Source organism: Thalassophryne amazonica, chromosome 17 (assembly GCF_902500255.1).
Source record: "Thalassophryne amazonica chromosome 17, fThaAma1.1, whole genome shotgun sequence".
NCBI lineage: Eukaryota > Metazoa > Chordata > Actinopteri > Batrachoidiformes > Batrachoididae > Thalassophryne > Thalassophryne amazonica.
The window spans coordinates 75,054,708-75,080,961 of NC_047119.1; the positions used below are offsets into that span (position 1 = coordinate 75,054,708).

Below are 26,254 nucleotides of genomic sequence, written 5' to 3' on the forward strand. Positions count from 1 at the left end.
ATCTGTGTGGATGTTAAAATCGCCCACTATAATTATCTTATCTGAGCTAAGCACTAAGTCAGACAAAAGGTCTGAAAATTCACAGAGAAACTCACAGTAACAACCAGGTGGACGATAGATAATAACAAATAAAACTGGTTTTTGGGACTTCCAATTTGGATGGACAAGACTAAGAGTCAAGCTTTCAAATGAATTAAAGCTCTGTCTGGGTTTTTGATTAATTAATAAGCTGGAATGGAAGATTGCTGCTAATCCTCCGCCTCGGCCCGTGCTACGAGCATTCTGACAGTTAGTGTGACTCGGGGGTGTTGACTCATTTAAACTAACATATTCATCCTGCTGTAACCAGGTTTCTGTTAGGCAGAATAAATCAATATGTTGATCAATTATTATATCATTTACCAACAGGGACTTAGAAGAGAGAGACCTAATGTTTAATAGACCACATTTAACTGTTTTAGTCTGTGGTGCAGTTGAAGGTGCTATATTATTTTTTCTTTTTGAATTTTTATGCTTAAATAGATTTTTGCTGGTTGTTGGTAGTCTGGGAGCAGGCACCATCTCTACGGGGATGGGGTAATGAGGGGATGGCAGGGGGAGAGAAGCTGCAGAGAGGTGTGTAAGACTACAACTCTGCTTCCTGGTCCCAACCCTGGATAGTCACGGTTTGGAGGATTTAAGAAAATTGGCCAGATTTCTAGAAATAAGAGCTGCTCCATCCAAAGTGGGATGGATGCCGTCTCTCCTAACAAGACCAGGTTTTCCCCAGAAGCTTTGCCAATTATCTATGAAGCCCACCTCATTTTTGGACACCACTCAGACAGCCAGCAATTCAAGGAGAACATGCGGCTAAACATGTCACTCCCGGTCCGATTGGGGAGGGGCCCAGAGAAAACTACAGAGTCCGACAATGTTTTTGCAAAGTTACACACCGATTCAATGTTAATTTTAGTGACCTCCGATTGGCGTAACCGGGTGTCATTACTGCCGACGTGAATTACAATCTTACCAAATTTACGCTTAGCCTTAGCCAGCAGTTTCAAATTTCCTTCAATGTCGCCTGCTCTGGCCCCCGGAAGACAATTGACTATGGTTGCTGGTGTCGCTAACTTCACATTTCTCAAAACAGAGTCGCCAATAACCAGAGTTTGTTCCTCGGCGGGTGTGTCGCCGAGTGGGGAAAAACGGTTAGAAATGTGAACGGGTTGGCGGTGTACACGGGGCTTCTGTTTAGAACTACGCTTCCTCCTCACAGTCACCCAGTCGGCCTGCTTTCCCGGCTGCTCGGGATCTGCCAGAGGGGAACTAACGGCGGCTAAGCTACCTTGGTCCGCACCGACTACAGGGGCCTAAGCTATTTTAAAAGGGGAAAATCCAAGATGGCTGCCAAAAATGACCTGGGAATAACAAAATGTTACATAGCTTGGACATTATGACTTGTTCTGACATTTGGTGGTTTTATATGTGATGTATATAGACTGCCATCAAATAATATGTGCAATATCTACCATAAAATAATATTTCATGGCTTTTATACATCTTTAAAGGGAAAAAAAACATTAAGAAAAAGCGGTCAGAATGAGATGACCTCTCAAATGGATCGTCATTTAAATGGGGAACCATTTGTAAAATACATACATAAATAGCTTAAAAACTTTCATAGGAACTTATCTTTAACTTTCAAAGAGTAGTTTATTGATCAAATGTTCATGTAAGCAGAGATATAGCCTTAAATTAGGACACACCTCATTAACATAATGTTAGCATTAGCATTAGCCAATGTAGGCTTTTATGTTGTCTTTAAAGTGGATATGACACCTAAAGAATTAGGTTAAACCGATATAAATATCAAAATATACATACAGTACAGTAAGTTGAAAGTGGTTTTAATTATTATCACTGAGAAATAAAGTTTGTACAGTTTCTCAAAAGTGTGTTTCTTGGAAAGCGCGCTGGCAGCGTTCCATCAGCGGTCACGTGTTGCCGTGACGTCACAGCGTGTAGAGTCCCATCTTTGTCTGTTCGACTAACAACAGGAACAGATGGACCTCAGCATGGACAGTGACGAGATCGAGAACTCTTCTGACTCCTCTTCAAGTGTGGATTGTCTCTGTGAGGAAATTGAGACTGACTCGGATCCTGAGGATGTCGCAGTAGTGATTAGACCCTACAGATTGGAGCCGTATGTTTTGGACAAACATTCACACCAGGAGCATTCTGACAGCGAAAATAATGGCGACGGTGCTTATGGCGGAGCTGAAGCAGAGGCAAGAGACGTGTCAATTCCGATGGATTTTGAAAGGCTGCAGAATAAGGAATGGTGAGGGAGGCTTTGATTTTTTTGTTGCTGCTGTTTATAACACTATAATTATAGCATTTTAGAGTCTAGCGTCAGTTTACCACCTTTGTTATTTTTACGGAGCCGCGATAGTGTAGCTACTACTTGTGGACCATCGTCATTACTTTCGGGTTTTTGCCGTTTTCGAGTGCCTGGCATTGCATTCATCCATGTTTAGTTATGTTATTTTCATGAAAGAATAGGAAATAAATGGCGAACGTTTTGAAAAAGATCGCCGAAAACAACAGTGAACGTGCCGCTGCCGTGTTTACGTGCCGCCGCCGTGTTTACGTGCCGCTGTCGTGTTTACGTGCCGCTGTCGTGTTTACTACGTAAGTTCTTTGACCATTTCAAGATTATTGTGAACATATTATTTGGGGTTGACATTTTATGTGTTCCTGTGAGCGGTGAGAACATGGAGACCATAGAGGAAAGTGTCTGTTGTTGGGAGCAAATGCGTGTGTGCGAGCGGAGCGAGCGGCAGCCTGATATTTCGTGCATCACACAACAGTGCGGCTTTCGATCAATCTGCCTGGACTTGAAAAGGCTAAAACCTTTCGCCCTTGTGTTTGTGCAACATGCTGCAACACACTGGTCAGGCATATCGACAAACAAGTCCCTGAGAGCTGTGTTTAATCAAAGTTTCTGCCGCTAAAAAAAGTGGAAACAATGGCCGCCAGGCGCGCGAGCCGATACGGTCTACATGTAGTGACGTATTTTAGATTTGGTGCTCAGCGGGAAGCTGGTCACGGGGCGTGCACATTTTTCAGTGGCGGGACGTTCAAATGTTGTATATAACAGGAGAATTGCGTCCATTTTCCCAAAACGCTTAAGTTGATCGAATTATATAACCTTTGTTACATGTAATAAGACTATGTTGTCTTTAAGTGTCATATCCACTTTAACTAATTAGTACCCAGCATTCCAATTCTGAAACATTGTTCTAGGATTTGAGAAAATTGTCATGATTTTTGTCTGTGCTCATCGAGTCTGAAATTTTTGCACTGTATTTTGCAAACATTGGCTTCTTGGTTTTTTGCACTTGACAGGACAAACTTTGACAGATCCCTGGACACATTGAGGATATGAAAGCACTGCCAGGCAGCACAGAAAAAGGATCTTGCTCATTTCTGGTGTATCCTTAAAACACAGAGGATGTTTTCATGCATGCCAGTGGATCAGGCCCACGAACAGAGCAATGACATCATCAACAGGAAGTTTGGTTTATGAGAAAACCTGCTGGATGGTTGCAGGGCCAGAACAGGCAAGAGTCATCCTTGATTTTGAATCATGGTTAGATTCAGATTTCCATTATATTTACATCAGGAGCAGAAGGCTGCACACCAAGGAACATACAAGAAACATGTTTCACCCTCATGTCACTCTCTCTGATTTGGGCAATCACTTCCAGGATACACACTCAGAGGTGCTTATATTAGACACCTGCAACTGTGCAAGGAATGAGGTCGTCAATACTATACGCACAACTGAGAAGTTGGGGGATAGCCAATATCAGAGTTCTGTGAAGGAAGTGCTTGTTCAGGAAAAACCATCCATTCATCAGAGCATTAAGAGAAACAACCTCCCTCTATTCAAGAATGCTAAAGGAAAGCCAAAATCAAAAGATAAAGTGAAACTTGCAGCTTTGAAAAATGATTACAGTCTCTTCAGTTTACTCCAAAGAGGGTAAGATCAATTTGCATCACAGAAATCAGATCTGCGTGGATTAATGGCTCCTGATACTTATCTGGCTGCACCTCCATCACTGATGTTAAGATAGTAGATGGTGCTGCCACTGTACACAGACTTTACCTGTTGATCAGGTGTCCACCTTTGGTGAGCATGCCACTGAAGCCATTCTGCCACGGACAAAGCATCAGCTGAAGACATGCAACAGGCCTGACATGGTTTGGGACGTGTATAAAGACAATAGTCTAAAAGAAGCGACACGGCAAAAGAGGGGACAAGGTGTCCGTCAGAAAGGTGGTGCAACAACTAAGCTTCTCCACAAGTTCTCTGATTTTCTGAAGGAATCAAAGAACAAGGAGGAAGTCTTTGAAATGTTAGCTGAGAGCATCAAGTCAACGCCATTTGAACAAGGAAAGCAAGTATATGGCTTTTTGGACAGCTGCTTGACAACTACCCATACACCGATATGTGGGTTGCTTTTGGTATGGGGCAAAACTTTCAAGAAATACACATCAATAGTATTTTCGAGACCCTTGGGAAGGACACGTTTGGCTCTCCCAGGGTTCCATGCATTCACAGGTTGTGATACAACCTCTCAAATTTCAGAGCAAAGGCAAAAAGACAGCGTGGGCTGCATGGGAACCATTTCCAGAGGTAAGACAAGCCTTCATTGTCATGACTGCATGTCCTTTTCAACAGCTTAGCCTGAAAGCGAACATTTTTGCAGTACTAGAGAAGTACATGTGTTCTTTATGATAAGACAACTGACCTTGAAAAAGTCATTGATCTCAGGAAAGACTTGTTTTCTCAAAAATGCTTGTCAATGGAAAATATCCCTCCTTCACAGGCTGCACTGCTACAGCATTCTAACCGAGCAGTGTACCAGCATGTGGTCCAAAAGTATGTAGGCTACTCAGTCAGTGCCTTCTCCAGACAAATATAGATGGACTAAATCAGATGCTTCTTGGACACCTTTATGGGCACTTTTACCAGAGACAGCCAACATATGTAGAGAGCTACTTAAATGTGTCTGCAAACCGGAACCTCTCTGCTCTCGAATATGTAGATGCAAGAATGCAGGGTTACCATGTACAACATTATGCCAATGTTGTGGCACATGTAAATAGACACCTGTCATAGTTTATAGGTATAGTTAATCTGTTTGAGGATCTCACTTTCCCTTCTGTTTACAAGATGTTTTTGGTGGTGGTTCAATCAGCTGATAATTGTATAGACAGCCATATTGAATTTCTTCAAAACCTCACTTCCTGGTTGAGATTTTTGGGATTAATTTTCCATGATGCCTTAAGGTTACCCAAAGAGCATACCAAATGTCATGCATTTATGAAGTTATCTTTGGTGTCTTTTGAATCAGCTGCCAATTGTATGGTTGGCCACTTGGAATTTCTTCAAAAACTCACTTCTTGTTTGATTTTTTTGGGGCACCCCTTCTAGGATGTCTTAGGATCACTCAAGGGACATATATACCAAATTTCATGCTTCTATCCACCATGTAACATTTTTTCACATAATTTCTCCTAATACAGTGTATGTAAAAGTTTGGAGCCCCCTGATGATTTTCATGATTTTCCTTTATAAGTCATTGGTTGTTTGGATCAGCAATTTTAGTTAAATATATCATATAGCAGACAAACACAGATATTTGAGAAGTGAAATGAAGTTTCTAGGCTTTACAGAAAGTGTGAAATAATTCTTTAAACAAAATTAGGCAGGGGCATAAATTTGGGCACCCCAACAGAAAAAATACATCAATATTTAGTTGATCCTCCTTTTGCAGAAATAACAGCCTCTAAATGCTTCCTATAGCTTCCAATGAGAGTCTGGATTCTGGTTGAAGGTATTTTGGACCATTCTTCTTTACAAAACATCTCAGGTTTGTTGGTTTCTGAGCATGGACAGCCCGCTTAAAATCACACCACAGATTTTCAATAATATTCAGGTCTGGGGACTGAGATGGCCATTCCAGAACATTGTACTTGTTCCTTGGCATGAATGTCTTAGTAGATTTTGAGCAGTGTTTAGGGTCGTTGTCTTGTTGAAAGATCCAGCCCCGACACAACTTCAACTTTGTCACTGATTCATGAACATTGTTCTCAAGAATCTGCTGATATTGTCTGGAATCCATGTGACCCTCATCTTTAACAAGATTCCCAGTACCTGCACTGGCCACACAGCCCCACAGCATGATGGAACCACCTCCAAATTTTACTGTAGGTAGCAAGTGTTTTTCTTGGAATGCTGTGTTCTTTTTCAGGAAGCCCTACCGTTAATTAATGCTTCGATCTTAAATATGATTAATCTATCTTTATTAGTTGGCTATGTACCACAGGCTTTTATGGTGGCAGTAATTAAACCATTACTTAAAAAGCCATCACTTGACCCAGCTATCTTGGCTAATTATAGGCCAATCTCCAATCTTCCTTTTTTCTCAAAAATTCTTGAAAGGGTAGTTGTAAAACAGCTAACGGATCATCTGCAGAGGAATGGTCTATTTGAAGAGTTTCAGTCAGGTTTTAGAATTCATCATAGTACAGAAACAGCATTAGTGAAGGTTACAAATGATCTTCTTATGGCCTCGGACAGTGGACTCATCTCTGTGCTTGTCCTGTTAGACCTCAGTGCTGCTTTTGATACTGTTGACCATAAAATTTTATTACAGAGATTAGAGCATGTCATAGGTATTAAAGGCACTACGCTGTGGTGGTTTGAATCATATTTATCTAATATATTACAATTTGTTCATGTAAATGTGGAGTCTTCTTCACAGACTAAGGTTAATTATGGAGTTCCACAAGGTTCTGTGCTAGGACCAATTTTATTCACTTTATACATGTTTCCCTTAGGCAGTATCACACTCGGACTGATAATCTGTGATTTTGGGCATTTGCCCGGTGGGCCGCTGCACGTTTAGACGTGCATGGGCCGACCCTCCCAAGTTCACACCGGCCCCGTTCTCTACCCACCGGCCCCGTTCTCTACTTTGTAACTGCGAGTAGGTAGTGACGACTCAAAAAAACGTTATTGAGGTTTAACTTTTACTATTAATTGATAGGGAGGTACGTGCAGTTTATATGCCTTTTACTTGTAGTAAACATCTTTGTGACGGTTGGAATATGGTGTAATTTTCTTTTTCTTTTTTTAAACTGTAAAATCCTTGCAACAAACTAAATTATAATAAATATTACTTTGTTTAAGCAAAACTACAATGTTCCTCTTGTATTTGGCGGATTTATGTCCGAAGATTTTGCAAAAAATGTGTTGCAGTGACTTAGGTAAAGTTAGAAAGATATTCACAGATTCGAAGTTCACGGCTCAATAGATCTGAAGAGAAACGTTGTAAAAAGACAAACACCACTAGTTTCTAACCTCAGGAAGGTAGACAACGAGCTACAACCTTATTTTTATCCATATGAGCTGTCCTCTGAGCTGAAAAAAAAAATAACAATGATTTGAACGGGCAGCGGCAGAGAAACAGAAGCTTAGGGAGCGTCTACAAAGTGCATACATGGAAAAAAAAAAGACACCAGAAAATTATTGAATAAATCATTGTAATAAGGAGTGATATCACCAAATTCACTGCACACATCAGTGGGGTCCTGCTGTTTATACTACAGAGCTCAGTTTGGAAAAATTGTTGTATGGCTGGGGGGGCCTGGCTGCTGGTTTGTTTGCCTTTTGTGTTTCCTCCCAGGTGGCATGCATTTGGGACTGAGTGGCTGTGTTGCTGAGGCTGTTAGGACTTCACCCTGATCACCTGCGACTCGTCAGGACTCACAGCTGAGGTGCATCTGGAGGGATTGGAGTATGTTGGCATTTAAGACTGAAGTGCACAGTGTGCATTTGCCAGAGACTCGACCTTGTGACCAGACGGGTGAGATCGTCGTCTTGGGAGCCATCTCATCAGCAGCGGACGCTGAGAATGTCCAGGTTTGATGCACGGTCTGTGAAAGAGGAGAGGGTGAGGTCTCACGCTCGTCAGCACACTTCCTGAGGTACGTTGGATTTTGTGACTAACAGTTATACAGTCAGTAAATGTGGTGTCCCTCACACCTTATTGTATTGAGCTGTATGTTAGTCATGTATCAGCTTCCACTGCGGTGGTGATTTGTGAACGGGATGTTCCATGCCTGCAGGTTGGAAGCTGATCAGTAATCAAGCCAGGAAGTGTTTGCTGTTTGTACACCTTTAAGTGTTCTGTGTGTAGAGTGTGGACTCACATAATGGTTCCTTCTTTCACAGACTCGGTTGTTGCGGCCACCTGGGGGGTGTCGGCGGGGTCCTTGGGTCCGAAACAGCTTCTGGCTCCGGACCATTAGCGCTGCTGGGAGCGCACCACGCCAGACCGCACCTTTTATTATTATTATGATCACTGTTATGTATTAAATTCAGTTAGCCTTTGTACCGTGCTCTGCTTATTTCATACTGGGTCCTTCAAACGCTGGTCGGTTCTCCGAGCTGCGTCCGACACATAACAAAAATGCCATTATGAAAAACTGCAGAATTTTTTATTTTTTAAATTTTTAATAGCATCAAAGTCACAAGATGTGGTATCACCAAATTCATTGCAAACAACAGCCGTGTCCTGTTGATTATACCAGAGCACTCAGTTTGGGAAAAAGTCATTTTTAAAAATTTTGGAGAATTTTGTAATGTTAAATTTTCAATAGCCTCAAAGTCATAAGGTGTAGTGACACAATATTTACTGCACACAACAGTGGTGTCCTGCTGATTATACTACAACACTCACTTTGGGAAAAAGTCATTTTAAAAAAATTTTGGAGAATTTTTTATTGTTTAAATTTTCAATAGCATCAAAGTCATAAGGTGTCGTGACACAAAAATTTACTGCACACAACAGTGGTGTCCTGCTGATTATACTACAGGACTCAGTTTGGAAAAAGTCATTTTTAAAAATTTGGGGGGATTTTTCACTATTTAAATTTTCAATAGCATCAAAGTCATAAAGTGTAGTGACACAAAATTTACTGCACACAACAGTGGTGTCCTGCTAGTTATACTACAATACTCAGTTTGGAAAAACGTCATTGTTTAAAATTTGAGAGATTTGTTGTTTAAATTTACAATTGTGTCAGTGTTAGAAGGTGTAATGACACAAAATTTCCTGCACATGTCTGCTTAGATTAGATAGAACTTTTTGTGATCTCTTAGGAAAACTCCCTCAGGGAAACTGAGGTTCCAGCAGCACTGTATAGCATCACACAGGGTAAGAAGCACACAAAGTATCAAAAGTGAAAGTAAAAAAAAAAAAAAACAGTTTGTAAATATAAATATAAATACCAGACATACGGATCATTACTGGTTTACTGGCTCCTACTGTTTCTTTCCTTCCCATCATCCGTCTTCCTGTTACTCCTCCTCCCCCAGTGAGGAGTTCTCCAGTCTGACTGCATGAGGGACAAAGGAGTTTTTCAGTCTGTTGGTCCTGCACTTAAGAAGGAGTGGTCTGTGGCTGAAGAGGGTCTTCTGGTTACTAATGACAGTGTGCAGAAAGTGACTGACATCTTCCATAATATCCAGCAGTTTGTCCAGTGTTCTCTTCTCTGCCAGCATCACCAGAGAGCCTAGCTTCATGCCAACCACAGAGTCAGTCCACCTGGTCAGTTTGTCCAGCCTGAATGTGTCCTCCTTGGATATGCTGCACTCCCCGAGCACACCAAAGTTTAAAAGAGGATGGTGGCTACTATGGACTGATAGAACATCCACAGGAGTTTCCTGTTAAACGGCTGCAGCCTCTTCAGAAAGTCCAGCTTGCTCTGTCCCTTCCTGTACAGGTGGTTGGTGTGGTTTGTCCAGTCCAGTTTGATGTCCAGCCACAGCCTGAGGTACTTCTAGGAATCCACAGCCTCCACCTCAGCTCCCTGGATCAGAACTGGTTGTGGATTTGGTCTGGACTTCCAAAAGTCAATGACCAGCTCCTTTGTCTTTTAGGTTTTGAGCTGTAGATGGTTTCTGTTGCGCCAGGCAGCAAAGTCCTTCACTAGGCTCCTGTACTCCTCCTCTCTGTCATCCCTGATGCATCCAACAATGGTTTTGTCATATATGAACTTCTGAATGTGACACAGCTCAGAGTTGTAGCAGAAGTCTAAGGTCTACAGGGTGAAGAGAAGAAGGGCCAGCACCGTGCCCTGGGGTGTGCTGGTGCTGTCAATTACAACGTCAGATATGGTGTCCCTCAGCCTGACATACTGTCTGTCTGTGAGGTAGCTGGAGAGCCAAGTGACCAGGCAGGGGTCCACTCACATCCTGTTCAGTTTGTCCTGGAGCACAACAGGCTGGATGGTGTTGAAGGAACTCGAGAAGTCCAGGAAGAGAATCCTCACTGTGCCATTTCCCATTATCCAGGTGTGAGTGGACTTGTAGCAGGTAGAGGATGGCATCCTCCACACCAACAGCTGCACTATATGCAAACTGCAGACAGTCATGGGTGTGTTGCACCTGGGGTTTGAGGGAGTCGAGCAAGAACCGCTCCAACTTCATCAGGTGTGGAGTGAGTGCCACTGGTCGGAAATCATTCAGCTGGCTGGGCTAGTTCTTCTAAAGAACTGGAAGGATGCATGAAGTCTAACTGAGGGTGGACACTCTCCCTCACTGCAGGCTAGAGAGAAGATATGTCATAGCGGTTCTCCCAGTTCAGTTTTGTAGGTCTTCAGTAGTCGGGGACACACCTTGCGTGGGCCTGCCGCTTTCATGGGATGAAGTTTCCTTGGCTGTTCTCTGACTTGGTCTACAGTGATTTGTGAAGGAGGTTGTGTTGAGATGGGGGAGGTGTCCACCACATCAGCGGTGTCCTGCTAGTTATACTACAGCACTTTTATAAGCTGTAGGGTGATGTAAACATCAGCACTTATACTCCATATCATGCTGTTTACACTACAACACTTGGCTTGGAGATTTTGACTTTCACTCAATGCTGAGGAAGTCTTTATACCTACCAAAAAGGAAACATCATTTCTGTGACATCACTTTTAGTAGCAGTGCTCAGTTTGAACAGCAGGGGTCTCTTTTATTTAGTTCATTAATTGTCATAAATTATTACTATACGAGGGCTGTCAATAAAGTATAGGTCCTTTTTATTTTTTTTCAAAAACTATATGGATTTCATTCATATAGTTTTTGAAAAAAATAAAAAGGACCTATACTTTATAGACAGACCTCGTATTTCAAAAGTGAGTGCTGTAGTATAATCAGCAGGACACCACTATTGTGTGCAGTAAATTTTGTGTCACTACACCTTATGACTTTGAGGCTATTGAAAATATAATCAATAAAAAATTCTCCAAAATTTTTGAAAATTACTTTTTCCCAAAGTGAGTGTTGTAGTATAATCAGCAAGACACCACTGTTGTTTGCAGTAAATTGTGTGTCACTACACCTTATGACTTTGAGGCTATTGAAAATTTAACAATAAAAAATTCTCCACAATTTTTGAAAATAACTTTTTCCAAAAGTGAGGGCTGTAGTATAATCAGCAGGACACGGCTGTTGTGTGCAGTAAATTTTGTGTCACTACACCTTATGACTTTGATGCTATTGAAAATTTAAACAATAGAAAATTCTCCAAAATCTTTTAAAAAGACTTTTTTCCAAAAGTGAGTGTTATAGTATAATCAGCAGGACACCACTGTTGTGTGCCGTGAATTTTGTGTCACTACACCTTATGACTTTGAGGCTATTGAAAATATAATCAATAAAAAATTCTCCAAAATTTTTGAAAATGACTTTTTCCAAAAGTGAGTGTTGTAGTATAATCAGCAGGACACCACTGTTGTGTGCAGTAAATTTTGTGTTACTACACCTTATGACTTTGATGCTATTAAAAATTTAAACAATCAAAAATTCTCCAAAAATTTTTTTTTAAAATGACTTTTTCCCAAAGTGAGTGTTGTAGTATAATCACCAGGACACCACTGTTGTGTGCAGTATAATTGTGTGTCACTACACCTTATGACTTTGATGCTATTGAAAATATAAACAATCAAAAATTCTCCAAAATTTTTGAAAATGACTTTTTTCCAAAGTGAGTGCTGTAGTATAATCATCATGACATGGCTGTTGTGTGTAGTAAATCTTGTGTCACTACACCTTATAATTTTGATGCTATTGAAAATAAAATCAATAGAAAATTCTCCAAATTTTTTTTAAATGACTTTTTCCCAAAGTGAGTGTTGTAGTATAATCAGCAGGACACCACTGTTGTGTGCAGTAAATTTTGTGTCACTACACCTTATGACTTTGATGCTATTGAAAATTTAAACAATCAAAAATTCTCCAAAATGTTTGAAAAAGACTTTTTCCCAAAGTGAGTGCGGTAGTATAACCACCAGGACAAGGCTGTTGTGTGCAGTGAATTTGGCGACACCACACCTTATGACTTTGATGCTATTGAAAATTTAAAAAATGAAAAATTCTCCAAATTTTTTTTTAATGACGTTTTCCCAAAGTGAGTGTTGTAGTATAATCAGCAGGACACCACTGTTGTGTGCAGTAAGTTTTGTGTCACTACACCTTATGACTTTGATGCTATTGAAAATAAAAACAATAGAAAATTCTCCAAAAATTTTTTAAAAAGACTTTTTCCCAAAGTGAGTGCTGTAGTATAATCAGCAGGACAATGCTGTTGTGTGCAGTGAATTTGGCGACACCACACCTTATGACTTTGATGCTATTGAAAATTTAAACAATCAAAAATTCTCCAAATTTTTTGAAAATTGCTTTTTCCCAAAGTGAGTGTTGTAGTATAATCAGCAGGACACCACTGTTGTGTGCAGTAAATTTTGTGTCACTACACCTTATGACTTTGATGCTATTGAAAATTTAAACAATCAAAAATTCTCCAAAATTTTTGAAAAGGACTTTTTCCCAAAGTGAGTGCTGTAGTATAATCAGCAGGACACCACTGTTATGTGCAGTAAATTTTGTGTCACTACACCTTATGACTTTGATGCTATTGAAAATATAATCAATAAAAAATTCTCCAAAATTTTTGAAAATTACTTTTTCCCAAAGTGAGTGTTGTAGTATAATCAGCAGGACACCACTGTTGTGTGCAGTAAATTTTGTGTCACTACACCTTATGACTTTGATGCTATTAAAAATTTAAACAATCAAAAATTCTCCAAAATTTTTTTTTTAAAATGACTTTTTCCCAAAGTGAGTGTTGTAGTATAATCACCAGGACACCACTGTTGTGTGCAGTATAATTGTGTGTCACTACACCTTATGACTTTGATGCTATTGAAAATATAAACAATCAAAAATTCTCCAAAATTTTTGAAAATGACTTTTTTCCAAAGTGAGTGCTGTAGTATAATCATCATGACATGGCTGTTGTGTGTAGTAAATCTTGTGTCACTACACCTTATAATTTTGATGCTATTGAAAATAAAATCAATAGAAAATTCTCCAAATTTTTTTTAAATGACTTTTTCCCAAAGTGAGTGTTGTAGTATAATCAGCAGGACACCACTGTTGTGTGCAGTAAATTTTGTGTCACTACACCTTATGACTTTGATGCTATTGAAAATTTAAACAATCAAAAATTCTCCAAAATGTTTGAAAAAGACTTTTTCCCAAAGTGAGTGCGGTAGTATAACCACCAGGACAAGGCTGTTGTGTGCAGTGAATTTGGCGACACCACACCTTATGACTTTGATGCTATTGAAAATTTAAAAAATGAAAAATTCTCCAAATTTTTTTTTAATGACGTTTTCCCAAAGTGAGTGTTGTAGTATAATCAGCAGGACACCACTGTTGTGTGCAGTAAGTTTTGTGTCACTACACCTTATGACTTTGATGCTATTGAAAATTTAAAAAATGAAAAATTCTCCAAATTTTTTTTAAATGACTTTTTCCCAAAGTGAGTGTTGTAGTATAATCAGCAGGACACCACTGTTGTGTGCAGTAAGTTTTGTGTCACTACACCTTATGACTTTGATGCTATTGAAAATAAAAACAATAGAAAATTCTCCAAAATTTTTTAAAAAATACTTTTTCCCAAAGTGAGTGCTGTAGTATAACCAGCAGGACAATGCTGTTGTGTGCAGTGAATTTGGCGACACCACACCTTATGACTTTGATGCTATTGAAAATTTAAACAATCAAAAATTCTCCAAATTTTTTGAAAATTACTTTTTCCCAAAGTGAGTGTTGTAGTATAATCAGCAGGACACCACTGTAGTGTGCAGTAAATTTTGTGTCACTACACCTTATGACTTTGATGCTATTGAAAATTTAAACAATCAAAAATTCTCCAAAATTTTTGAAAAAGACTTTTTCCCAAAGTGAGTGCGGTAGTATAACCACCAGGACAAGGCTGTTGTGTGCAGTGAATTTGGCGACACCACACCTTATGACTTTGATGCTATTGAAAATTAAAAAAATGAAAAATTCTCCAAATTTTTTTTTAATGACGTTTTCCCAAAGTGAGTGTTGTAGTATAATCAGCAGGACACCACTGTTGTGTGCAGTAAGTTTTGTGTCACTACACCTTATGACTTTGATGCTATTGAAAATAAAAACAATAGAAAATTCTCCAAAAAATTTTTAAAAATACTTTTTCCCAAAGTGAGTGCTGTAGTATAACCAGCAGGACAATGCTGTTGTGTGCAGTGAATTTGGCGACACCACACCTTATGACTTTGATGCTATTGAAAATTTAAACAATCAAAAATTCTCCAAATTTTTTGAAAATTACTTTTTCCCAAAGTGAGTGTTGTAGTATAATCAGCAGGACACCACTGTTGTGTGCAGTAAATTTTGTGTCACTACACCTTATGACTTTGATGCTATTGAAAATTTAAACAATCAAAAATTCTCCAAAATTTTTGAAAAGGACTTTTTCCCAAAGTGAGTGCTGTAGTATAATCAGCAGGACACCACTGTTGTGTGCAGTAAATTTTGTGTCACTACACCTTATGACTTTGATGCTATTGAAAATATAATCAATAAAAAATTCTCCAAAATTTTTGAAAATTACTTTTTCCCAAAGTGAGTGTTGTAGTATAATCACCAGGACACCACTGTTGTGTGCAGTATAATTGTGTGTCACTACACCTTATGACTTTGATGCTATTGAAAATATAAACAATCAAAAATTCTCCAAAATTTTTGAAAATGACTTTTTTCCAAAGTGAGTGCTGTAGTATAATCATCATGACATGCTATTGAAAATAAAATCAATAGAAAATTCTCCAAATTTTTTTTAAATGACTTTTTCCCAAAGTGAGTGTTGTAGTATAATCAGCAGGACACCACTGTTGTGTGCAGTAAATTTTGTGTCACTACACCTTATGACTTTGATGCTATTGAAAATTTAAACAATCAAAAATTCTCCAAAATGTTTGAAAAAGACTTTTTCCCAAAGTGAGTGCGGTAGTATAACCACCAGGACAAGGCTGTTGTGTGCAGTGAATTTGGCGACACCACACCTTATGACTTTGATGCTATTGAAAATTTAAAAAATGAAAAATTCTCCAATTTTTTTTTTTAATGACGTTTTCCCAAAGTGAGTGTTGTAGTATAATCAGCAGGACACCACTGTTGTGTGCAGTAAGTTTTGTGTCACTACACCTTATGACTTTGATGCTATTGAAAATTTAAAAAATGAAAAATTCTCCAAATTTTTTTTAAATGACTTTTTCCCAAAGTGAGTGTTGTAGTATAATCAGCAGGACACCACTGTTGTGTGCAGTAAGTTTTGTGTCACTACACCTTATGACTTTGATGCTATTGAAAATAAAAACAATAGAAAATTCTCCAAAATTTTTTTAAAAATACTTTTTCCCAAAGTGAGTGCTGTAGTATAACCAGCAGGACAATGCTGTTGTGTGCAGTGAATTTGGCGACACCACACCTTATGACTTTGATGCTATTGAAAATTTAAACAATCAAAAATTCTCCAAATTTTTTGAAAATTACTTTTTCCCAAAGTGAGTGTTGTAGTATAATCAGCAGGACACCACTGTTGTGTGCAGTAAATTTTGTGTCACTACACCTTATGACTTTGATGCTATTGAAAATTTAAACAATCAAAAATTCTCCAAAATTTTTGAAAAAGACTTTTTCCCAAAGTGAGTGCGGTAGTATAACCACCAGGACAAGGCTGTTGTGTGCAGTGAATTTGGCGACACCACACCTTATGACTTTGATGCTATTGAAAATTTAAAAAATGAAAAATTCTCCAAATTTTTTTTAATGACGTTTTCCCAAAGTGAGTGTTGTAGTATAATCAGCAGGACACCACTGTTGTGTGCAGTAAGTTTTGTGTCACTACACCTTATGACTTTGATGCTATTGAAAATAAAAACAATAGAAAATTCTCCAAAAAATTTTTAAAAATACTTTTTCCCAAAGTGAGTGCTGTAGTATAACCAGCAGGACAATGCTGTTGTGTGCAGTGAATTTGGCGACACCACACCTTATGACTTTGATGCTATTGAAAATTTAAACAATCAAAAATTCTCCAAATTTTTTGAAAATTACTTTTTCCCAAAGTGAGTGTTGTAGTATAATCAGCAGGACACCACTGTTGTGTGCAGTAAATTTTGTGTCACTACACCTTATGACTTTGATGCTATTGAAAATTTAAACAATCAAAAATTCTCCAAAATGTTTGAAAAATACTTTTTCCCAAAGTGAGTGCTGTAGTATAACCAGCAGGACAAGTCTGTTGTGTGCAGTGAATTTGGCGACACCACACCTTATGACTTTGATGCTATTGAAAATTTAAACAATCAAAAATTCTCCAAATTTTTTGAAAATTACTTTTTCCCAAAGTGAGTGATGTAGTATAATCAGCAGGACACCACTGTTGTGTGCAGTAAATTTTGTGTCACTACACCTTATGACTTTGATGCTATTGAAAATTTAAACAATCAAAAATTCTCCAAAATTTTTGAAAATGACTTTTTCCCAAAGTGAGTGCTGTAGTATAATCAGCAGGACACCAATGTTGTGTGCAGTAAATTTTGTGTCACTACACCTTATGACTTTGATGCTATTGAAAATTTAAACAATCAAAAATTCTCCAAAATTTTTGAAAATGACTTTTTCCCAAAGTGAGTGTTGTAGTATAATCACCAGGACACCACTGTTGTGTGCAGTATAATTGTGTGTCACTACACCTTATGACTTTGATGCTATTGAAAATATAAACAATCCAAAATTCTCCAAAATTTTTGAAAATGACTTTTTCCAAAGTGACTGTTGTAGTATAATCATCAGGACACGGCTGTTGTGTGTAGTAAATTTTGTGTCAGTACACCTTAAGATTTTGAAGCAATTGAAAATAAAATCAATAGAAAATTCTCCAAATTTTTTTAAATGACTTTTTCCCAAAGTGACTGTTGTAGTATAATCAGCAGGACACCACTGTTGTGTGCAGTAAATTTTGTGTCACTACACCTTATGACTTTGATGCTATTGAAAATTTAAACAATAGAAAATTCTCCAAAATTTTTAAAAAAGACTTTTTCCCAAAGTGAGTGTTGTAGTATAATCAGCAGGACATGGCTGTTGTGTGCAGTGAATTTGGCGACACCACACCTTATGACTTTGATGCTATTGTAAATTTAAACAATGAAAAATTCTCCAATTTTTTTTAATGACGTTTTCCCAAAGTGAGGGCTGTAGTATAATCAGCAGGACACCACTGTTGTGTGCAGTAAATTTTGTGTCACTACACCTTATGACTTTGATGCTATTGAAAATTTAAACAATCACAAATTCTCCAAAATTTTTGAAAATGACTTTTTCCAAAGTGAGTGCTGTAGTATAATCATCAGGACACGGCTGTTGTGTGTAGTAAATTTTGTGTCACGACACCTTATGACTTTGATGCTATTGAAAATAAAAACAATAAAAAATTCTCCAAATTTTTTTAAAATGACTTTTTCCCAAAGTGAGTGTTGTAGTATAATCAGCAGGACACCACTGTTGTGTACAGTAAATTTTGTGTCACTACACCTTATGACTTTGATTCTATTGAAAATAAAACAATAAAAAAATTCTCCAAAATTTTTGAAAATGACTTTTTCCCAAACTGAGTGCTTTGGTATAATCAACAGGACATGGCTGTTGTTTGCAGTGAATTTGGTGACACCACATCTTGTGACTTTGATGCTATTAAAAATTTAAAAAATAAAAAATTCTGCAGTTTTTCATAATGGCATTTTTCCAAACTGAGCTCTGTAGTATAAACAGCAGGACCCCACTGATGTGTGCAGTGAATTATTCAATAATTTTCTGGTGTCTTTTTTTTTTCCATGTATGCACTTTGTAGACGCTCCCTAAGCTTCTGTTTCTCTGCCGCTGCCCGTTCAAATCAGTGTTATTTTTTTTTTCAGCTCAGAGGACAGCTCATATGGATAAAAATAAGGTTGTAGCTCGTTGTCTACCTTCCTGAGGTTAGAAACTAGTGGTGTTTGTCTTTCTACAACGTTTCTCTTCAGATCTATTGAGCCGTGAACTTTGAATCTGTGAATATCTTTCTAACTTTACCTAAGTGTTGCGGTGCATGCAGGATGCATCTAAATGCTGTCATTTTCTGTCTGATGTGCAGTGTTGCCAGATTGGGCAGTTTCCCAATTGGGCTGTTTAGGATGGCCGTCTGCGGGTAAAAAATGTTTTTCTGTAGATTTATGGCAATAGAGATCAATAGACTTTTGTTCAAACTGGGTGAGATTTAGTGCATCCAGGCGGTTTTTGAGCGTTTTTTTGGGCTGGAAATCATCAGTCAGTCACATCTGGCTATCCTGCTGATGTGATGAGTGGCGCAGGTCCACGGGAACACGGATGCATGTCGCGCATATATTTTCACAAGATAAATCATGGAAAGAGGTGGCAAAAAGAGGATGGGGGGAGCGGAGAAGATTCGGGACAAAAAGCAGAAAGCTCTACAAGCTGAGGCTTCCGTGTGTTTTAAAATAGATCATTTGTTTGCTGTGGCCAATACTACTTCTAGTGTTGCTGCTAGTGCTCCCGACGTCCCTACAACAACGGGCAAAAATGCAACTTCAACGGGTGAAAATCAGGACAATTTTACTGGAGAGGTTAGTCCAGGCTCAAAGCCAACTGATGTCTGTGTTAGGTCGGAATCTGAGGATTCCGTGTCCAGTGAGCAGGTCGTGGGAAAGGATGCACAGGAGACAACAGAACCTGAAGTTCATCGTGCTTCTACTGTCAACGTCCCTTCAGCTACGTCTGAGGCCGAGCCTGCTATGGATTATTTCAGCCGCCCGAACCGAAACAAGCGGTCTTTATTTTTTGAAAAACACCCAACACAAAAAACACCCTGAATAAGTGGTTGTGTTCCCAAACAGACTGTCTGCTGTAATCAATCAATCAATCAATTTTTTTATATAGCGCCAAATCACAACAAACAGTTGCCCCAAGACGCTTTATATTGTAAGGCAAGGCCATACAATAATTATGTAAAACCCCAACGGTCAAAACGACCCCCTGTGAGCAAGCACTTGGCTACAGTGGGAAGGAAAAACTCCCTTTTAACAGGAAGAAACCTCCAGCAGAACCAGGCTCAGGGAGGGGCAGTCTTCTGCTGGGACTGGTTGGGGCTGAGGGAGAGAACCAGGAAAAAGACATGCTGTGGAGGGGAGCAGAGATCGATCACTAATGATTAAATGCAGAGTGGTGCATACAGAGCAAAAAGAGAAAGAAACAGTGCATCATGGGAACCCCCCAGCAGTCTACGTCTATAGCAGCATAACTAAGGGATGGTTCAGGGTCACCTGATCCAGCCCTAACTATAAGCTTTAGCAAAAAGGAAAGTTTTAAGCCTAATCTTAAAAGTAGAGAGGGTGTCTGTCTCCCTGATCTGAATTGGGAGCTGGTTCCACAGGAGAGGAGCCTGAAAGCTGAAGGCTCTGCCTCCCATTCTACTCTTACAAACCCTAGGAACTACAAGTAAGCCTGCAGTCTGAGAGCGAAGCGCTCTAATGGGGTAATATGGTACTACGAGGTCCCTAAGATAAGATGGGACCTGATTATTCAAAACCTTATAAGTAAGAAGAAGAATTTTAAATTCTATTCTAGAATTAACAGGAAGCCAATGAAGAGAGGCCAATATGGGTGAGATATGCTCTCTCCTTCTAGTCCCCGTCAGTACTCTAGCTGCAGCATTTTGAATTAACTGAAGGCTTTTTAGGGAACTTTTAGGACAACCTGATAATAATGAATTACAATAGTCCAGCCTAGAGGAAATAAATGCATGAATTAGTTTTTCAGCATCACTCTGAGACAAGACCTTTCTGATTTTAGAGATATTGCGTAAATGCAAAAAAGCAGTCCTACATATTTGTTTAATATGCGCTTTGAATGACATATCCTGATCAAAAATGACTCCAAGATTTCTCACAGTATTACTAGAGGTCAGGGTAATGCCATCCAGAGTAAGGATCTGGTTAGACACCATGTTTCTAAGATTTGTGGGGCCAAGTACAATAACTTCAGTTTTATCTGAGTTTAAAAGCAGGAAATTAGAGGTCATCCATGTCTTTATGTCTGTAAGACAATCCTGCAGTTTAGCTAATTGGTGTGTGTCCTCTGGCTTCATGGATAGATAAAGCTGGGTATCATCTGCGTAACAATGAAAATTTAAGCAATACCGTCTAATAATACTGCCTAAGGGAAGCATGTATAAAGTAAATAAAATTGGTCCTAGCACAGAACCTTGTGGAACTCCATAATTAACTTTAGTCTGTGAAGAAGATTCCCCATTTACATGAACAAATTGTAATCTATTAGACAAATATGATTCAAACCACCGCAGCGCAGTGCCTTTAATACCTATGGCATGCTCTAATCTCTGTAATAAAATTTTATGGTCAACAGTATCAAAAGCAGCACTGAGGTCTAACAGAACAAGCACAGAGATGAGTCCACTGTCCGAGGCCATAAGAAGATTATTTGTAACCTTCACTAATGCTGTTTCTGTACTATGATGAATTCTAAAACCTGACTGAAACTCTTCAAATAGACCATTCCTCTGCAGATGATCAGTTAGCTGTAAGGTTAGATACTAACTAACTAAACACACACACACACACACACACACAAAAGCTTTTTTTCTGCTTGTGTGCTTTTGCTTCCGTTTTATACTATGATCAAGGTGAAATGACAGTGAAAGTGTGTGTTTAGGTGTATAGTATTTGTTCATTGGGGGTTTGGTATGGACGGGTGGGTGTGCGTGTCTGGGGCTGGATTCATCGGGCCACTAGTGGGCTGGTCCAGAGGAAAAATGCCAGGGCCGAAATTTGTTCCCAGTCCAACCCTGAGCAGTATTATTAGACGGCATTGCTTAAATTTTCATTGTTACGCAGATGATACCCAGCTTTATCTATCCATGAAGCCAGAGGACACACACCAATTAGCTAAACTGCAGGATTGTCTTACAGACATAAAGACATGGATGACCTCTAATTTCCTGCTTTTAAACTCAGATAAAACTGAAGTTATTGTACTTGGCCCCACAAATCTTAGAAACATGGTGTCTAACCAGATCCTTACTGTGGATGGCATTACCCTGACCTCTAGTAATACTGTGAGAAATCTTGGAGTCATTTTTGATCAGGATATGTCATTCAAAGCGCATATTAAACAAATATGTAGGACTGCTTTTTTGCATTTGCGCAATATCTCTAAAATCAGAAAGGTCTTGTCTCAGAGTGATGCTGAAAAACTAATTCATGCATTTATTTCCTCTAGGCTGGACTATTGTAATTCATTATTATCAGGTTGTCCTAAAAGTTCCCGGAAAAGCCTTCAGTTAATTCAAAATGCTGCAGCTAGAGTACTGACGGGGACTAGAAGGAGAGAGCATATCTCACCCATATTGGCCTCTCTTCATTGGCTTCCTGTTAATTCTAGAATAGAATTTAAAATTCTTCTTCTTACTTATAAGGTTTTGAATAATCAGGTCCCATCTTATCTTAGGGACCTCATAGTACCATATCACCCCAATAGAGCGCTTCGCTCTCAGACTGCAGGCTTACTTGTAGTTCCTAGGGTTTGTAAGAGTAGAATGGGAGGCAGAGCCTTCAGCTTTCAGGCTCCTCTCCTGTGGAACCAGCTCCCAATTCAGATCAGGGAGACAGACACCCTCTCTACTTTTAAGATTAGGCTTAAAACTTTCCTTTTTGAAAAAGCTTATAGTTAGGGCTGGATCAGGTGACCCTGAACCGTCCCTTAGTTATGCTGCTATAGACGTAGACTGCTGGGGGGTTCCCATGATGCACTGTTTCTTTCTCTTTTTGCTCTGTATGCACCACTCTGCATTTAATCATTAGTGATTGATCTCTGCTCCCCTCCACAGCATGTCTTTTTCCTGGTTCTCTCCCTCAGCCCCAACCAGTCCCAGCAGAAGACTGCCCCTCCCTGAGCCTGGTTCTGCTGGAGGTTTCTTCCTGTTAAAAGGGAGTTTTTCCTTCCCACTGTCGTCAAGTGCTTGCTCACAGGGGGTCGTTTTGACCGTTGGGGTTTTTCTGTAATTATTGTATGGCTTTTGCCTTAAAATATAAAGCGCCTTGGGGCAACTGTTTGTTGTGATTTGGCGCTATATAAATAAAATTGATTGATTGATTGATATTTCTGCTTTACTTTTTCCTTTCTTATTTCTGATTGTAAACCTTTATTACCTTTCAACCATACGTTTGGTGCTGTCATGTGTCAATCTTCTGTGTCCAATCAGATTTCAGGGGAGTCCAGTGAAACCCCAGCCTCCGCTCTACCTCCACCCATGCCAGGAAGTGTTCAGCATTTGACATTTCCTGTTTCACTGTGACTGAAATTTTGGGACTTCCTGTGTGAGTGTGAGCTTGCCAATGAGTTCACGTGAGATTCCGTGGGATCTTGTCTGTCGATCCAGGAAGTGTTTGACATTTGACATTTCCTGTTTCACTGTGGATTAAGAATTTGGCACTTCCTGTTTGAGCCACAGTGTACCACGAGCAAGCTTCACACTGCTGCGTGTCACTTCGCTCGTATTATTTTTGGAAATTCTGGTAAGACTGCAGTTGATTTATACACAGGGTTTCTGTTGATGAACTCATGTTAGTTTAGATGATCATGGTTTTCATGTTCACAGGGAGTCTCAGTAATGCTGTGTCACTTCCCGTCCTTACAGGAGTCAGAGATTACAATGTTCAAACCAAAATATGTCATGTCAGTTTTTTGTTTTGAACCTTGTGTTCTCAGGGTGTGGACATGTCTGCTGCCAGCTGTCTGCTGTCTGAAGATCAGTTCTTGTGCTCCATCTGTCTGGATGTTTTCACCAATCCAGTCGGCACGCCATGTGGACACAACTTCTGTAAAAAGTGCATCAGTGAGTACTGGGACACTAACGCTACTTGCCAGTGTCCCAACTGCAAAAAGGTTTTTGACACGAGACCTGAGCTGCAGGTCAATATTTTCATCTCTGAGATGGTTGATCAGTTCAAACAGAAAGTCAGCCTCAGATCAGAGCAACGATCTGCTGAACCAGGAGACGTTCTCTGTGACATCTGTTCTGAAGCCAAAGTGAAGGCCCTGAAGTCCTGTCTGGTGTGTCTGATGTCCTACTGTGAAACTCATCTGAACCCTCATCTGACAACGTCACGTCTGAGAAGACATCAGCTGATCGACCCTGTGGAGAACCTGGAAGACAGGATGTGTGAAAAACACGACAAGCTGCTGGAGCTGTTCTGCAAGAATGACCAGATGCTCCTCTGTGTGCTCTGCACCTTTTTGCATCACAAGTCACATGATGTCATTCCTCTGAAAGCAGAATGTGAAAGAAAGAAGGATGAGCTGTGGAAGACAGAAGCTGAAATTCAGGAGATGATCCAGAAGAGACAACTGAAGATTCAAGAAATCAAACAGTCAGTTGAGCTCAGCCAGAAAAACGCAGACAAAGAGAAATCAGCAGGTGTTCAGATCTTCACTGCTCTGATGGAGTCTGTTCAGAGAGGTCTGAAAGAGCTCCTGGAGACCATCGAGGAGAAGCAGAAGATGACAGAGGACCAGGCTGAAGGCTTCATCACAGAACTGGAACGTGAAATCTCTGTGCTGCAGAAGAGGAGCTCTGAGGTGGAGCAGCCAGAGGACCACCTCCTCCAAGGCGTCCAGTCCCTGAGACCTGCTCCACCCACCAAGGTCTGGACTGAGGTCAGAGTCCACCCACCGTCGTATGAGGGGAGTGTGGTGAGAGCTGTGAGACAGCTGGAGGAGGTGATCAGGAAAGACATGAAGAAGAAAGTGAGTGAGGCTGAACTGAAGAGGGTCCAGCAGTATGCAGTGGACGTGACTCTGGATCCTGATACAGCAAATCCAAAACTCATCCTGTCTGATGATGGAAAACAAGTCCATCATGGTGATGTACGGAAGAAACTCCCAGAAAACCCAGAGAGATACTCGTCCTGTGTCAGTGTTCTGTCAAAGCAGGGTTTCTCTGCAGGAAGGTTCTACTATGAGGTTCAGGTCAAAGGGAAGACCGAGTGGACTTTAGGAGTGGCCAGAGAGTCTGTCAACAGGAAAGGACAAGTCATATTAAGTCCTCAGGGTGGTTACTGGACAATCTGGTTGAGGAATGAGACGGAGTACAAAGCTCTTTCTGGTTGTCCAGTCCGTCTCTCTGTGAGATCTCAGCCTGAGAAGGTCGGGGTGTTTGTGGACTATGAGGAGGGTCTGGTCTCCTTTTACGATGTCCACGTTGCAGATCTTCTTCACTCTTTCACTGGCTGCTCCTTCACTCACAAAATCTTCCCATTTTTTAATCCTTGTCTGAATGATGGTGGTAAAAACTCCGCCCCTCTGATCATCTGTCCTGTCAATCATAGCGAGTGACAAACACTTGATTTTGTGTGTTTGATGTAAAATGATGTTTTTAGAGTCACCGCACGGCGTCTGCTTTCATATTGGTCATCAGTCACACGCTTTAGATTGAAGACATTGTTTTTATTTGTCGGTCAAACTTCAAGATTTTAAATCTACTTTTGGGGATTCGTGTAACATTCAGACACGTCATCATGTCATGTGTGACGAATGTACTTGTAAAAACGCTGATCAGACATGAAGCAACAAAAAGTGCAGCAGACGGTCAGCGTGTCGGTTCACAGTGTGACTCTGTAACGAATAAAAGACCTCATGAACTTTGACAGCTCCACGTTCTGTGTGTTTGTGCTCCGGCTTCCCTGGAGACATCCTGAAGAACAAAGAGGAACGTGTTGACACTTTAGTCCTCTCTTTCTGAGGGACGTCATCACACACCAGGATTTAAAAATCTCACTTTAAAAACTGTTTGATCCACTTAAAAAACCACCAACATGGATCAGCTGAAGGAAAATGTTACACTGCATTTGATTGTCCCATCAGGTTTTACTCAAAGCTCAGCAGAGTCTCTGACAAAACACTGGAGATGACACAGGCCAAATGTATTTGGACACCGTTTGTGTCCGTCACAGCGTGTTATCGATCAGAGGTTAATTTGAGGATAATTACTAAAGTGTTATTACTCCTGTCCAGTGGTGGGCACACTTCAGATAATCCGATAACGGATAATTATCGAAGATAATGTTTTCATTATCGGATCATCTTTTTAGATCACTTTAAAAAACATTATCGGACCAATTATCTTCCGATTAATTTTTGTCTGATAACTTTTAGACCGATAAACAAAGTAAACAAAGCTGAACAGCGACAAGCATTTTTAAAATTTAAAATCAGTTCAGCACCTGCCTGTTAAAAGTTTTGTGACAGACCGACAGTTTTACCCTCTGCTAACAGAAGAGAACTGCTTCTATGAAAAGCGTCTCTACAACCCCTGGCAATAATTATGGAATCACCGGCCTCGGAGGATGTTCATTCAGTTGTTTAATTTTGTAGAAAAAAAGCAGATCACAGACATGATACAAAACTAAAGTCATTTCAAATGGCAACTTTCTGGCTTTAAGAAACACTATAAGAAATCAGGAAAAATAATTGTGGCAGTCAGTAACGGTTACTTTTTTAGACCAAGCAGAGGGAAAAAAATATGGAATCACTCAATTCTGAGGAATAAATTATGGAATCACCCTGTAAATTTCCATCCCCAAAACTAACACCTGCATCAAATCAGATCTGCTCATTAGTCTGCATCTAAAAAGGAGTGATCACACCTTGGAGAGCTGTTGCACCAAGTGGACTGACATGAATCATGGC

At 39.8% G+C, this 26,254-nt stretch overlaps 1 protein-coding gene across 1 annotated transcript; it reads left to right on the forward strand.

Annotated features, from left to right (window-relative positions):
• Nucleotides 1-23,269: 23,269 nt before the first annotated feature.
• LOC117529387 (E3 ubiquitin-protein ligase TRIM21-like) lies at nucleotides 23,270-24,988 on the forward strand. Its single transcript, XM_034192157.1, has one exon. It carries the CDS (start codon nucleotides 23,285-23,287, stop codon nucleotides 24,899-24,901), a length of 1,617 nt encoding a protein of 538 aa, XP_034048048.1. The 5' UTR covers nucleotides 23,270-23,284; the 3' UTR covers nucleotides 24,902-24,988.
• The last annotated feature ends 1,266 nt before the right edge of the window (nucleotides 24,989-26,254 follow it).

Coding starts and splice junctions, on each gene's coding strand:
- LOC117529387 (XM_034192157.1), top strand. CDS start 23,285: ATGTCTGCTGCCAGCTGTCTGCTGTCTGAAGATCAGTTCTTGTGCTCC.